The sequence below is a fragment of the Poecile atricapillus genome, chromosome 2, assembly GCF_030490865.1.
Source record: "Poecile atricapillus isolate bPoeAtr1 chromosome 2, bPoeAtr1.hap1, whole genome shotgun sequence".
Lineage (NCBI taxonomy): Eukaryota > Metazoa > Chordata > Aves > Passeriformes > Paridae > Poecile > Poecile atricapillus.
Window position 1 is genome coordinate 153,752,351 of NC_081250.1, and position 15,432 is coordinate 153,767,782.

General features: G+C 55.1%; 1 protein-coding gene across 1 annotated transcript in view; it reads right to left on the minus strand.

Moving 5' to 3' along the window:
• CPSF1 (cleavage and polyadenylation specific factor 1) overlaps positions 1-15,432 on the minus strand; it is an 84,927-nt gene that overhangs the window by 4,938 nt on the left and 64,557 nt on the right. Inside the window, exons 29-35 of the mRNA XM_058830027.1 lie at positions 15,208-15,292; positions 12,460-12,601; positions 11,755-11,907; positions 9,151-9,327; positions 6,789-6,855; positions 2,682-2,729; positions 2,006-2,161 (exon numbers count right to left, since the gene is read on the minus strand). Of these exons, the coding sequence (XP_058686010.1) occupies positions 2,006-2,161; positions 2,682-2,729; positions 6,789-6,855; positions 9,151-9,327; positions 11,755-11,907; positions 12,460-12,601; positions 15,208-15,292 (828 nt within the window). The remainder of the gene's footprint in view (positions 1-2,005; positions 2,162-2,681; positions 2,730-6,788; positions 6,856-9,150; positions 9,328-11,754; positions 11,908-12,459; positions 12,602-15,207; positions 15,293-15,432) is intronic.

Sequence of the window (15,432 nt, forward strand, 5' to 3'; positions counted from 1 at the left end):
CCAAATCATCCCAAATCATCCTGGTCCCAAATCCTGATCCCAAATCATCCTGATCACAAATCCTGAATCATCCTGATCCCAAATCATCCTGATCCCAAATCCCAACTCCTGATCCCAAATCATCCCAAATCATCCTGATCCCAAATCATCCCAAATCATCCTGACCCCAAATCCCCGATCCCAAATCATCCTGATCCCAAATCCTGATCCCAAATCATCCCAAATCATCCTGACCCCAAATCCCCGATCCCAAATCATCCTGATCCCAAATCCTCATCCCAAATCATCCCAAATCATCCTGACCCCAAATCCCCGATCCCAAATCCCAATCCCAAATCATCCCAAATCATCCTGATCATAAATCCCAAATCCCAAATAACCCTGATCCCAAATCCCTGATCCCAAATAATCCTGATCCCAAATAATCCTGATCCCAAATAATCCTGATCCCAAATAATCCCAAATAATCCTGATCACAAATCCCAAATCATTCTCATCCCAAATCTTGAATAATCCTGACCCCAAATCCTGATCCCAAATCCCAAATCATCCTGATCACAAATCCCTGATCACAAATACTCCTGATGCCAAATCCTGACCCCAAATCCCTGATCCCAAATCATCCTGGATCACAAATCATCCTGATCCCAAATCATCCTGATCCCAAATCCCGAATCATCCTGACCCCAAATCCTGATCCCAAATAATCCTGATCCTAAACCCCAAATCCTGAACCCTGACACCAAATCCTGAACCGTGATCCCCAATCCCCAATCCTGAATCCCAAATCCCCAATCCCAGACTCCAGAACCCCAAATCCCCAATCCCCAATCCCAGATGCCAAATCCCCAATCCCAGACTCCAGAACCCCCAAATCCCCAAATCCCAGAAACCCCACCCCTAAATCCCAAACCTCCAAATCCCAGAACCCGATCCAAGAATCCCAGAACCTCCAACCCCAAATCCCCAATCCCAAACTCCAGAATCCCAAATCCCAGAATCTCCAATCCTGAATCCCAAACTCCAGAACCCCAAATCCCCAATCCCAGAACCTCCAACCCCAAATCCCCAATCCCAAACTCCAGAACCCCAAATCCCCAATCCCAGAACCTCCAATCCCAGATCCCCAATCCCAAATCCCAAATCCCCAAATTCCTCTCCCACCCCCCAGGGTCTCACCTGGCCCCTGCACCCCAAATCCCCTCCCCCAACCCCCCCTGCCCCGATTGGTGCTCGGAGCTGAGGGAGAGGCCCCGCCCCTCACCTGTCCCCAGGTGTGTTCCAGCCCCCGCCAGGTGCGTCCCCAGGTGTGTCCCCAGGTGTGTCCCCAGGTGTCCCCAGGTGTCCCCAGGTGTGTCCCATCCCCCCCAGGTGTGTCCCCAGCTGTCCCCAGGTGTGTCCCCAGGTGTCCCCCCAGGTGTCCCCAGCTGTCCCCAGGTGTGTCCCCAGGTGTCCCCAGCTGTCCCCAGGTGTCCCCATGTCCCCCCATGTCCCCCCAGGTGTGTCTCACCGAACCAGGTGATGTGTTTGTTCTCCCAGGTGTCCCCAGGTGTGTCCCCAGGTGTGTCCCATCCCCCCCAGGTGTCCCCAGGTGTGTCCCATCCCCCCCAGGTGTGTCCCCAGCTGTCCCCAGGTGTGTCCCCAGGTGTGTCCCCAGGTGTGTCTCACCGAACCAGGTGATGTGTTTGTTCTCCCAGCTGTCCCCAGGTGTCCCCAGGTGTGTCCCCAGGTGTCCCCATGTCCCCCCAGGTGTCCCCAGGTGTGTCTCACCGAACCAGGTGATGTGTTTGTTCTCCCAGATGTCCCCAGGTGTCCCCAGGTGTGTCCCATCCCCCCATGTCCCCCCAGGTGTGTCCCCAGGTGTGTCTCACCGAACCAGGTGATGTGTTTGTTCTCCCAGGTGTCCCCAGGTGTGTCCCCAGCTGTCCCCAGCTGTCCCCAGGTGTCCCCATGTCCCCCCAGGTGTCCCCATGTCCCCCCAGGTGTGTCCCCAGGTGTGTCTCACCGAACCAGGTGATGTGTTTGTTCTCCCAGGTGCTGGAGCGCCGGTTGGGTCCCTCGCCGTGCCCGCGGCACGGTGTGCGCCAGAAGGTGTTGACGTGCGCGCCCACGTGGAAATCGGCGCGGCGCAGCAGCCGCAGCCCCCCGAAGGATTCCTTGGCTGGGGGGACACCTCCGGGTCACCTGCGCTCAGGTGAGCTCACCTGGGCCACCCTGAGCTCACCTGGGCCACCCTGAGCTCACCTGGGCTCACCTGGGCCACCCTGAGGTCACCTGGGCTCACCTGAGCTCACCTGGGCTCACCTGGGCCACCCTGAGCTCACCTGGGCTCACCTGAGCTCACCTGGGCCACCCTGAGGTCACCTGAGCTCACCTGGGCCACCCTGAGCTCACCTGGGCTCACCTGGGCCACCCTGAGGTCACCTGGACCCACCTGAGCTCACCTGGGCTCATCTGTGCCTGTCTGAGCTCACCTGGGCCACCCTGAGGTCACCTGGATCCCCCTGAGCTCACCTGAGCTCACCCAGGCCCACGTGAGCTTACCTGATCCCCTCTGAGCTCACCTGGATCCCCCTGAGCTCACCTGAACTCATCTGGACCCACCTGAGCTCACCTGGGCCACCCTGAACCCCCCTGAGCTCACCTGTTCCCCCTGTTCCCCCCGTTCCCGCCCCGCTCACCTTCAGGCAGGTACATGTAGACCAGCAGGTTCCGGTCGCGGTCGGACACTGCGGGGACGGGAACGTCGGGGATTGGTAAAATCACCCAAATTTAACCCAAATTTAACCCAAATTCACCCAAATTCACACAAACCCACCCAAATTCAACCCAAATTCACACAAAACAATCCAAACCCACCCAAATTTAACCCAAATTTAACCCAAATTCACCCAAATTCACACAAATTCACACAAATTCAACACAAATTCACCCAAATTCGTACCAAACCCACCCAAATTCACCCAAATTTAACCCAAATTCACACAAATTCACACAAATCAATCCAAATTCAACACAAATCAACCAAATCAACCAAAACCCACCCAAATTTAACCCAAATTTAACACAAATTCACACAAATTCACACAAATCAATCCAAATTCACACAAATCAACCAAATCCCACCCAAATTTAACCCAAATTCACACAAATTCATACCAAACCCACCCAAATTCAACCCAAATTCACACAAAACAATCCTAATGCACCCAAATTCACCCAAATTTAACCCAAATTCACACAAATCAATCCAAACCCACCCAAATTCAACGAAATTTAACCCAAATTCACACAAAACAATCCAAATTCACACAAATTCATACCAAAACAACCAAAACCCACCCAAATTTAACCCAAATTCACACAAATTCACACAAACCCACCCAAATTCAACCCAAATTCACACAAAACAATCCAAATGCACCCAAATTCACCCAAATTCAACCCAAATTCACACAAATCAATCCAAACCCACCCAAATTTAACCCAAATTTAACCCAAATTCACACAAATCAACAAAACCCACACGAATTCTACCAAAATTCACCCAAATAAACCAAAACCCACCCAAATTCACCCAAATTCACCCCAAATCTCAACCAAAGTCACCCAAACTCACCCAAATCAAACCCAAACTTCACCAAACCAAACTTGACCAAACCCAACCCAACTCAAACTCAACCCAACCAAACCCAACCAAACCCAACCAAACTGAACCCAAACCCAACCAAACCCAAACCCAACCAAACCCAACCCAACCTCACCAAACCCAACCCAAACTTCACCAAACCAAACCAAACCTCATCAAACCCAACCCAAACCAACCCAAACTTCACCAAACCAAACCAAACCTCATCGAACCCAACCCAAACTCAACCCAACCCAAACCCAACTCAACTTCACCCAACCAAACCAAACCCAACCCAAACTTGACCAAACCCAACCAAACCCAACCAACCCCAACCAAACCCAACCAAACCTCATCAAACCCAACCCAACCCAACCCAACCAAACCCAAACTTGACCAAACCCAACCCAACCCAACCCAGCCCAACCAAACCCAACCCAACCAATCCAAACACAACCAAAACCCAACCTTCACCAAACACAACCAAACCTCATCAAACCCAACCCAACCCAAACTTGACCCAATCTCAACCAAACCCAACCAAACCCAACCAAACTGAACCCAACCTCATCAAACCCAACCAAACCCAACCAAACCAAACCCAACCTCATCAAACCCAACCCAAACCCAACCAAACCCAAACTTGACCCAACCAAACCCAACCCAACCCAATCCAACCAAACCAAACCCAACCAATCCAAACCCAACCAAAACCCAACCTTCACCAAACCCAACCAAACCTCATCAAACCCAACCCAACCCAAACTCAACCCAAACTCAACCCAAACTTGACCCAAACTTCATCAAACCCAACTCAACTTCACCCAACCCAACCAAACCCAACCAAACCTCACCAAACCCAACCAAACCTCATTGAACCCAACCCAACCTCGACCCAAACCCAACCAAACTGAACCCAACCTCATCAAACCCAAACTTGACCCAACCCAACCCAACCCAATCCAACCAAACCAAACCCAACCAATCCAAACACAACCCAAACCCAACCTTCACCAAACACAACCAAACCTCATCAAACCCAACCCAAACTTGACCAAACCAAACCCAAACTCATCAAACCAAACCCAACCCAACTCAAACTTGACCCAACCTTCACCAAACCCAACCAAATGTCACCCAACCCAACCCATCCTAACCTCATCAAACCCAAACCAAACCCAACCCAACCCAACTTCAACAAACCCAACTCAACTTCACCCAACCAAACCCAACCCAACCCAAACTTGACCAAACCCAACCCAACCCAACCTGAACATCACCAAACCAAACCCAAACCCAACCCAACCAAACCCAACCCAACCTGAACATCACCAAATCCAACCCAAACCCAACCAACCCAACCAAACCCAACCAACCAAACCCAACCCAACCCAACCCAAACCCAAACCAAACCAAACCAAACCAACCAAACCCAACCCAACCAAAACCAACCCAACCCAACCCAACCCAACCCCAAGCTTGACCCAACCCAATCCAGCCCAATCCAACTTCACCAAACCCAACCAAACCCAAACCTGACCAAACCTAGCCCAACCTCACCAAACCCAACCCAAACCAACCCAAACTTCACCAAACCAAACCAAACCTCATCAAACACAACCCAACCCAAACTCAACCCAACCCAAACCCAACTCAACTTCACCCAACCAAACCAAACCCAACCCAAACTCAACCAAACCCAACCAAACCCAACCAACCCCAACCAAACCCAACTTCATCAAACCCAACCTCATCAAACCCAACCCAAACTTGACCAAACCCAACTGAAATGTCATCAAAACCAACCCAACCTCATCAAACCAAACCCAATCCAAACTTGACCAAACCCAACCCAAACCTCACTGAACCCAACTAAACTCAACCCAAATTCACCAAACCAAACCCAACCTTCACCAAACCCAACCCAACCCAACCTAACCTCATCAAACCCAACCCAAACTTGATCAACCCAAACCCAACCAAACCAAACCCAACCAAACCTCATTGAACCCAACCCAAACTCGACCCAAAGTTCACCCAACCCAACCCAAACTTCACCAAACCAAACCTCATCAAACCCAACCCAAACCCAACCCAACCTCATCAAACCAAACCCAAACTCATCAAACCCAACCCAACCCAACTTCACCCAACCCAACCAAACCCAACCCAACCCAATGCAACTTCACCAAACCCAACTCAACTTCACCCAACCAAACCCAACCCAACCCAAACTTGACCAAACCCAACCCAACCCAACCTGAACATGACCAAACCAAACCCAAACCCAACCAACCAAACCCAAAACCAACCCAACCAAACCCAACCCAACCCCAACCCAACCCAACCTGAACATCACCAAACCAAACCCAACCCAACCCAACCAAACCAAACCAACCCCAACCCAACCCAACCTGAACATCACCAAACCAAACCCAACCCAACCCAACCAAACCCAACCCAACCTGAACATCACCAAATCAAACACAAACCCAACCCAACCTGAACATCACCAAATCCAACCCAAACCCAACCAACCCAACCAAACCCAACCCAACCCAACCAAACCCAACCCAACCCAACCCAACCCAACCAAACCAAACCCAACCTGAACATCACCAAACCAAACCCAAACCAACCCGACCAAACCCAACCCAACCTGAACATCACCAAATCCAACCCAACCCAACCCAACCCAATGCAACTTCACCAAACCCAACTCAACTTCACCCAACCAAACCAAACCCAACCCAAACTTGACCAAACCCAACCCAAACTCAACCAAACCCAACCAAACCCAACCAACCCCAACCAAACCCAACCCAACCTCATCAAACCCAACCCAACCAAACCAAACCCAACCCAACCAAACCCAACCTGAACGTCACCAACCCCAACCAACCCAACCTCAACCAAACCCAACCCAACCCCAACCCAACCCAAACTTGACCAAACCCAACCCAGCCCAACCAAACCCAACCAAACCCAACCCAACCAATCCAAACCAAACCAAACTCAAACCAAAACCCAACCTTCACCAAACCCAACCAACCCAACCCAACCCAAATGTCACCAAACCCCACCTGAATGTCACCAACCCCACCCCACCCCACCCTGACCAATCCCGGGCCCGGTGGCGGCGGCGCCGCGTTTGCCGTACCCAGGAATCCCAGCTGGCTGCCGTCCACCATGAAATCCACGCTGTAAACCTCCAGCGGCTTCGCGTCCTGCCGGGAACGTCACCGCCCGTGTCACCGCCAGTGTCACCGTGTCACCGTGCCATTGTGTCAGTGTCACCGCCGGTGTCACCGTGTCAGTGTCACCATGTCAGTGTCACCGGCAGTGTCACCGTGTCACCATGTCAGTGTCACCGTGTCAGTGTCACTGTCTCAGTGTCACCGCATCACCGTGTCAGTGTCACTGTGTCAGTGTCACCAGCGGTGTCACCGCGTCACCGTGTCAGTGTCACCACCCGTGTCACCGTGCCGTCATGTCAGTGTCACCGTGTCATTGTCACCATGTCACCGCCCATGTCACCGTGTCAGTGTCACCACCCGTGTCACCGTGCCGTCATGTCAGTGTCAACGTGTCATTGTCACCATGTCACCGTCCATGTCACCGTGTCAGTGTCACCACCCGTGTCACAGTGCTGTCATGTCAGTGTCACCGGAAGTGTCACCGTGTCACTGTGTCAGTGTCACTGCTGGTGTCACCGTCTCACCGTGTCAGTATCATCGCGTCACCGTGCCACAGCGTCACCGTGTCATTGTCGCTGTGTCACAGTATCATTGTCACCGTGTCACCATGTCATTGTCACCGTGTCATTGTCACCGCTGGTATCACCGTGTCACCGTCACTAGCATTGTCATTGTGCCATTGTCACTGCCAGTGTCACCATGCCATTGTCACCGGCATTGTCACTGTGCCGTTGTGTCACTGTGTCATTGTCATTGCCAGTGTCACCATGCCATTGTCACTGCTGGTGTCACTGTGTCACCGTCACTGTGTCATTGTCACTGTGCCATTGTCATTTTGTCAGTGTCACTGCCAATGTCACCGTGTCATTGTCACTGGCATTGTCACTGTCACAGTGCCGTTGTCCCCATGCCATTGTCACCGGCATTGTCACCGTCACTGTCATTGTCACTATGTCATTGTCACTGTGCCATTGTGTCACTGTCACCGTCATTGTCACCATGTCATTGGCATTGTGTCATTGTCACCGTGTCATCATCACTGTCACCATCATTGTCGCTGTGTCATTGTCACCATCACCATCGTCGCTGTATCATTGTCACCGTCACTGTCATTGTCACCACCACCACCGTCATTGTCACCATGTCACTATCGTTGTCACTGTCATTGTCATTGTGTCACTGTGTCACTGTCACCATCACCATCATCACTGTCATTGTCACCGTCATCGCCACCACCACTGTCATTGTCACCGTGTCGCTGTCATTGTCACTGTCATTGTGCCACTATGTCACTGTCACCATCACCATCACTGTCATTGTTACCGTCATCGCCACCACCACGGTCATTGTCACCGTGCCACTGTCATTGTCACTGTCATTGTGCCACTGTGTCACTGTCACCATCACCATCATCACTGTCATTGTCACCGTCATCGCCACCACCACTGTCATTGTCACCGTGCCACTATCACAGTCACTGTCATCGTGCCAGTCACTGTGTCATCATCATCATCACCGTCACCATCACCGTCACCATTGTCACCATCACTGTCACCGTCACCGTCACCATTACTGTCACCGTCACCATCACCGTTGTCACCATCACTGTCACCGTCACCATCACCGTCACCATTGTCACCATCACTGTCACCGTCACCATCACCGTCACCGTTGTCACCATCACCGTCACCGTCACCGTTGTCACCATCACTGTCACTGTCACCATCACCGTCACCATTGTCACCATCACCGTCACCGTCACCGTTGTCACCATCACTGTCACTGTCACCATCACCGTCACCATTGTCACCATCACTGTCACCGTCACCGTCACCATTGTCACCATCACTGTCACCGTCACCATCACCGTCACCATTGTCACCACCACTGTCACCATCACCGTCACCATTGTCACCATCACTGTCACCGTCACCATCACCGTCACCATTATCACCATCACTGTCACCGTCACCGTCACCATTGTCACCATCACTGTCACCGTCACCATCACCGTCACCATTGTCACCACCACTGTCACCATCACCGTCACCATTGTCACCATCACTGTCACCGTCACCGTCACCATTGTCACCATCACTGTCACCGTCACCATCACCGTCACCATTGTCACCACCACTGTCACCATCACCGTCACCATTGTCACCATCACTGTCACCGTCACCATCACCGTCACCATTGTCACCATCACTGTCACCGTGTCACTATCACTGTCACTATCATTGTGCCAGTCACTGTGTCACCATCACCGTTGTCACCATCACCGTCACCGTCCCCGTCGTGGTGCCCGTTGTCCCCGTGGCTCACCCGGCTGACGAGGGACAGTGTCTTGCTCTCCTCCTGGTAGCGCAGCAGCGAGATGCTCTTCATCAGGTCTGCGGCCAGGATGAAGCTCTTGACGCTGATCATCTGGTGGATGTAGAGCTGCGTGTCGATGAAGGCCATCCCCGTCAGCTCGTTGTCCTTCAGGCTCCACAGGAAGATCTGGAGAACATCCACAGGTCACCGTGGACATCCCTGACCCCATGGGGACCTTGGACACCTCCCTGGTGGCACCTGAGGTCACCAATCCCAACCCAACCATGGCTGAGGAGCCATCCCCGTCAGCTCTGGTCCTTCAGGCTCCACAGGAAGATCTGGAGAACACCCTGAGGTCACCGTGGACATCCCTGACCCCACAGTGACCTCTGACACCTCCTGTGGTGGCACCTCAGGTCACCAATCCCAACCATGGCTGAGGAGCCATCCCCGTCAGCTCGTTGTCCTTCAGGCTCCACAGGAAGATCTGGAGAACATCCCCAGGTCACCGTGGAGATCCTGCAACCTTGGGGACATCTGACACCTCCTGTGGTGGCACCTGAGGTCACCAATCCCAACCCAACCATGGCTGAGGAGCCATCCCCGTCAGCTCGTTGTCCTTCAGGCTCCACAGGAAGATCTGGAGAACACCCTGAGGTCACCATGGACATCCTGCACCCCACAGTGACCTCTGACACCTCCCTGGTGGCACCTGAGGTCACCAATCCCAACCATGGCTGAGGAGCCATCCCCGTCAGCTCGTTGTCCTTCAGGCTCCACAGGAAGATCTGGAGAACACCCTGAGGTCACCATGGACATCCCTGACCACATGGGGACCTTGGACACCTCCCTGGTGGCACCTGAGGTCACCAATCTGACCCCAACCATGGCTGAGGAGCCATCCCTGTCAGCTCTGGTCCTTCAGGCTCCACAGGAAGATCTGGAGAACATCCACAGGTCACCATGGACATCCTGCACCCCACGGTGACATCTGACACCTCCTGTGGTGGCACCTGAGGTCACCAATCCCAACCCAACCATGGCTGAGGAGCCATCCCTGTCAGCTCGTTGTCCTTCAGGCTCCACAGGAAGATCTGGAGAACATCCCCAGGTCACCACGGACATCCCTGACCCCATGGGGACCTTGGACACCTGTGGTGGCACCTGAGGTCACCAATCTGATCCCAACCATGGCTGAGGAGCCATCCCCGTCAGCTCTGGTCCTTCAGGCTCCACAGGAAGATCTGGAGAACATCCCCAGGTCACCGTGGACATCCCTGACCCCACGGTGACCTCTGACACCTCCTGTGGTGGCACCTGAGGTCACCAATCTGACCCCAACCATGGCTGAGGAGCCATCCCCGTCAGCTCTGGTCCTTCAGGCTCCACAGGAAGATCTGGAGAACATCCACAGGTCACCACGGAGATCCTGCACCCCACGGTGACCTCTGACACCTCCCTGGTGGCACCTCAGGTCACCAATCCCAACCCAACCATGGCTGAGAGGTCACCCAGCTCAGCTCGTTGTCCTTCAGGCTCCACAGGAAGATCTGGAGAACACCCTGAGGTCACTGTGGACATCCCTGACCCCATGGGGACCTTGGACACCTCCTGTGGTGGCACCTGAGGTCACCAATCCCAATCCCAACCATGGCTGAGGAGCCATCCCCGTCAGCTCGTTGTCCTTCAGGCTCCACAGGAAGATCTGGAGAACACCCTGAGGTCACCGTGGACATCCCTGACCCCATGGGGACCTCTGACACCTCCCTGGTGGCACCTGAGGTCACCAATCCCAACCCAACCATGGCAGAGGAGCCATCCCCGTCAGCTCTGGTCCTTCAGGCTCCACAGGAAGATCTGGAGAACATCCCCAGGTCACCATGGACATCCTGCAACCTTGGGGACATCTGACACCTCCTGTGGTGGCACCTGAGGTCACCAATCCCAACCATGGCTGAGGAGCCATCCCCGTCAGCTCTGGTCCTTCAGGCTCCACAGGAAGATCTGGAGAACATCCACAGGTCACCATGGAGGTTCTACATCTCATGGGGACCTTGGACACCTCCCTGGTGTCCCCAGGTGTATCTCAGGTGTATCTCAGGTGTCCCCAGGTGTATCTCAGGTGTATCTCAGGTGTATCTCAGGTGTCCCCAGGTGTATCTCAGGTGTCCCCAGGTGTCCCCAGCTGTGCCCATGTGTCCCCAGGTGTCCCCAGGTGTATCTCAGGTGTCCCCAGGTGTCCCCAGGTGTGTCCAGGTGTACCTTTTGCCCGATGGCAGACACCAGGTAACCATGGCAATGGCACAGGGCTGTCACCGGTGTGTGCCCAGCTGTACCCAGGTGTGACAGTGACCCCCCAGGTGTCCCCAGGTGTATCTCAGGTGTGTTCAGGTGTCCCCAGGTGTCCCCAGGTGTGTTCAGGTGTCCCCAGGTGTGTCCAGGTGTACCTTCTGGCCGATGGCAGACACCAGGTAGCCGTGACAGTGACACAGAGCTGTCACCGGTGTGTGCCCAGCTGTACCCAGGTGTGACAGTGACCCCCCAGGTGTATCTCAGGTGTCCCCAGGTGTATCTCAGGTGTCCCCAGGTGTCCCCAGGTGTGTCCAGGTGTACCTTTTGCCCGATGGCAGACACCAGGTAGCCGTGACAGTGACACAGAGCTGTCACCGGTCCCTTCTGCTCCTTCTCGTAGAGCACCTTGAACTTGTTCTTGGTGAGCGGCTGCCCCGGCTCCGGAACCACCTCGATCACGTCCAGGATCAGGATCTGACACAGGGGACAGGTGAGACAGGTGAGAGGTGAGAGACAGGTGAGAACAGGTGAGGTGACACAGGGGGGACAGGTGAGGGACAGGTGAGGGACAGGTGGGACAGGTGGAACAGGCGAGAACAGGTGAGAGACAGGTGAGGGACATGTGAGAACAGGTGGGACAGGTGAGGGACAGGTGGGACAGGTGAGAACAGGTGGGACAGGTGAGGACAGGTGGGACAGGTGAGAACAGGTGGGACAGGTGAACACAGATGAAGACAGGTGAGCACAGGGACAGCCCAGGTGAGTGCTGGGACAACCCCAGGTGTTTCCTGGTACACCTCAGGTGAGTCCTCAAAAACCCAGGTGTGTCCTGGCACCCCCAGGTGTGCCCCAGGTGTGTCCAGGTGTCCCCCAGGTGTCCCCAGGTGTGCCCAGGTGTCTCCAGGTGTTCCCCAGGTGTCCCCAGGTGTTCCCCCGGTGTCCCCAGGTGTCCCCAGGTGTATCCAGGTGTTCCCCAGGTGTCCCCAGGTGTCTCCAGGTGTTCCCCAGGTGTGCCCAGGTGCGTACCCGGCCCCGACAGGTGACCTCCTCGCCCTGCATCAGGCAGGTGCCCACGGCCACGTAACCCTTGAGGCCCGACACCGTCTCCTCGGAGCGCAGCGACACCGTCTTCATACAGGTAACGTGTTCCCACTCCTCCAGCGCGATCCTGCACAGGTGAGAACAGGTGAGAACAGGTGAACACACAACACAACACATCTTCATACAGGTAACGTGTTCCCACTCCTCCAGCGCGATCCTGAACAGGTGAGAACAGGTGAGAACAGGTGAACACACAACACAACACATCTTCATACAGGTAACGTGTTCCCACTCCTCCAGCGCGATCCTGAACAGGTGAGAACAGGTGAGAACAGGTGAACATGGAACACAACACATCTTCATACAGGTAACGTGTTCCCACTCCTCCAGCGCGATCCTGCACAGGTGAGAACAGGTGAGAACAGGTGAGAACAGGTGAGAACAGGTGAGAACAGGTGAGAACAGGTGAACATGGAACACAACACATCTTCATACAGGTAACGTGTTCCCACTCCTCCAGCGCGATCCTGCACAGGTGAGAACAGAGGGGCAGCCCAGGGGGATCAGGTGAGCTCAGGTGGGCTCAGGTGAGGCTCAGGTGAGCTCAGGGGGGCTGAGGTGAAATCAGGAGGGCTCAGGTGAGCTCAGGTGGGTTCAGGGGGGCTCAGGTGAGCTCAGGAGGGCTCAGGTGGGCTCAGGGGGGCTGAGGTGAAATCAGGTGAGCTCAGGTGGGCTCAGGTGGGGCTCAGGTGAGCTCAGGTGGGGCTCAGGTGAGCTCAGGTGGGCTCAGGAGGGCTCAGGTGAGCTCAGGTGAGCTCAGGTGGGCTCAGGTGAGGCTCAGGTGAGCTCAGGTGAGCTCAGGTGGGCTCAGGTGGGCTCAGGTGAGGCTCAGGTGAGCTCAAGGGGGCTGAGGTGAAATCAGGGGGGCTCAGGAGGGCTCAGGTGAGGCTCAGGAGGGCTCAGGTGGGCTCAGGTGAACTCAGGTGGGCTCAGGTGAGGTCAGGTGAGCTCAGGAGGGCTCAGGTGAGGTCAGGTGGGTTCAGGGGGGCTCAGGTGAGGTCAGGTGGGCTCAGGAGGGCTCAGGTGAGGTCAGAGGCAGCCCAAGGGGGCACAGGTGGACACAGGTAAGCTCACAGGGAGACCCAGGTGAGTTCAGGGGGGCTCAGGTGAGTTCAGGGGGGCTCAGGGGGAAACTGGGGGGCTCAGGTGAGCTCAGGTGACTCAAGAGAAGCTGCCCAGGTGGGATCAGGTGGGCTCAGGTGAGCTCAGGTGAGGCTCAAAGGAACAGCCCAGGGGGCTCAGGTGGGCTCAGGTGAGCTCAGGTGAGCTCAGGTGGGCACAGGTGAACTCAGGTGAGCTCAGGTGGGCTCAGGTGGGCACAGGTGAGCTCAGAGGAGCAGCCCAGGGGGCTCAGGTGGGCTCAGAGAAGCCGCCCAGGTGAGCTCAGGTGAGCTCAAGGGGGCTCAGGTGAAATCAGGGGGGCTCAGGTGAGCTCAGAGGAGCAGCCCAGGAGGCTCAGGTGGGCTCAGGTGAGCTCAGGTGGGCTCAGGTGAGCTCAGGTGAGCTCAGGTGGGCTCAGGTGAGCTCAGAGGAGCAGCCCAGGGGGCTCAGGTGGGCTCAGATGAGCTCAGGTGAGCTCAGGTGGGCTCAGGTGGGTTCAGGTGAGCTCAGGTGGGCTCAGGTGAGCTCAGAGGAGCAGCCCAGGGGGCTCAGGTGGGCTCAGGTGAGCTCAGGTGGACACAGGTGAGATCGGGGGGCTCAGGCGGGGAACTGGGGGGCTCAAGGGTGCTCAGGTGAGCTCAGGTGAGCCCAGGTGGGCTTAGGTTGGATTTTTGGGGTTCTGGACAAAATCTGGGGGCTTGTCCAGGATTAATTCTGTGGTTCCTGTCAGGATTTGGGGTTCCCAGTGGGGATTTTGGGGTTCCTGTCAAGATTTTGGGGTTCCCAGTGGGTGTTTTGGAGTTCCCAATGTAATTTTGGGTATCCTGACAGGATTTTGGGGTTCCCAGGGTGATTTTTCAGGTTCCTGTCAGGATTTGGGGTTCCCAGTGGGGATTTTGGGGTTCCTGTCAGGATTTTGGGGTTCCCAGTGAGGATTTTGGGGTTCCCAATGTAATTTTGGGTATCCTGACAGGATTTTGGGGTTCCTGGGGACATTTTGAGGTCCCTGGGAGAATTTTGGGGTCCCTGTGAGGATTTTGGGGTCTCACCTGGTGTTGGGAATGGCCTCCCAGCTGACCTGGGGGTTTGGGATGGGTGGGGATTTGGGGTCCCTGTGAGGATTTTGAGGTCCCTGTGAGGATTTTGGGGTTCCCAGGGTGATTTTGGGGTCCCTGGGGTGATTTTGGGGTCTCACCTGGTGTTGGGAATGGCCTCGCAGCTGACCTGGGGGTTTGAGATGGGCGGGGATTTTGGGGTTCCTTGTGAGGATTTTGGGGTTCCCGGGGTGATTTTGGGGTTCCCAGGGTGATTTTTCAGGTTCCTGTCAGGATTTTGGGGTTCCCCGTGTGGTTTTTGGGGTTCCCAGGGGGATTTTGGGGTTCCCAGGGGGATTTTGGGGTCTCACCTGGTGTTGGGAATGGCCTCCCAGCTGACCTGGGGGTTTGAGATGGGTGGGGATTTTGGGGTCCCTGTGAGGATTTTGGGGTTCCCAGGAGGATTTTGGGGTCCCTGTGAGGATTTTGGGGTCCCTGTGAGGATTTTGGGGTCCCTGTCAGGATTTTGGGGTCTCACCTGGTGTTGGGAATGGCCTCCCAGCTGACAGGTGAGATGAGCTGGATGCTGAAGGCCTCCTGCTGGGGGGGGACGTAGCGCTCGTCTGGGGGGACAACGGGGACAAACGGGGTCAGGATTGGGGACAATGGGGACAAACGGGGTCAGGATTGGGGACAACGGGGACAAACGGGGTCAGGATTGGGGACAACGGGGACAAACGGGGTCAGGATTGGGGACAATGGG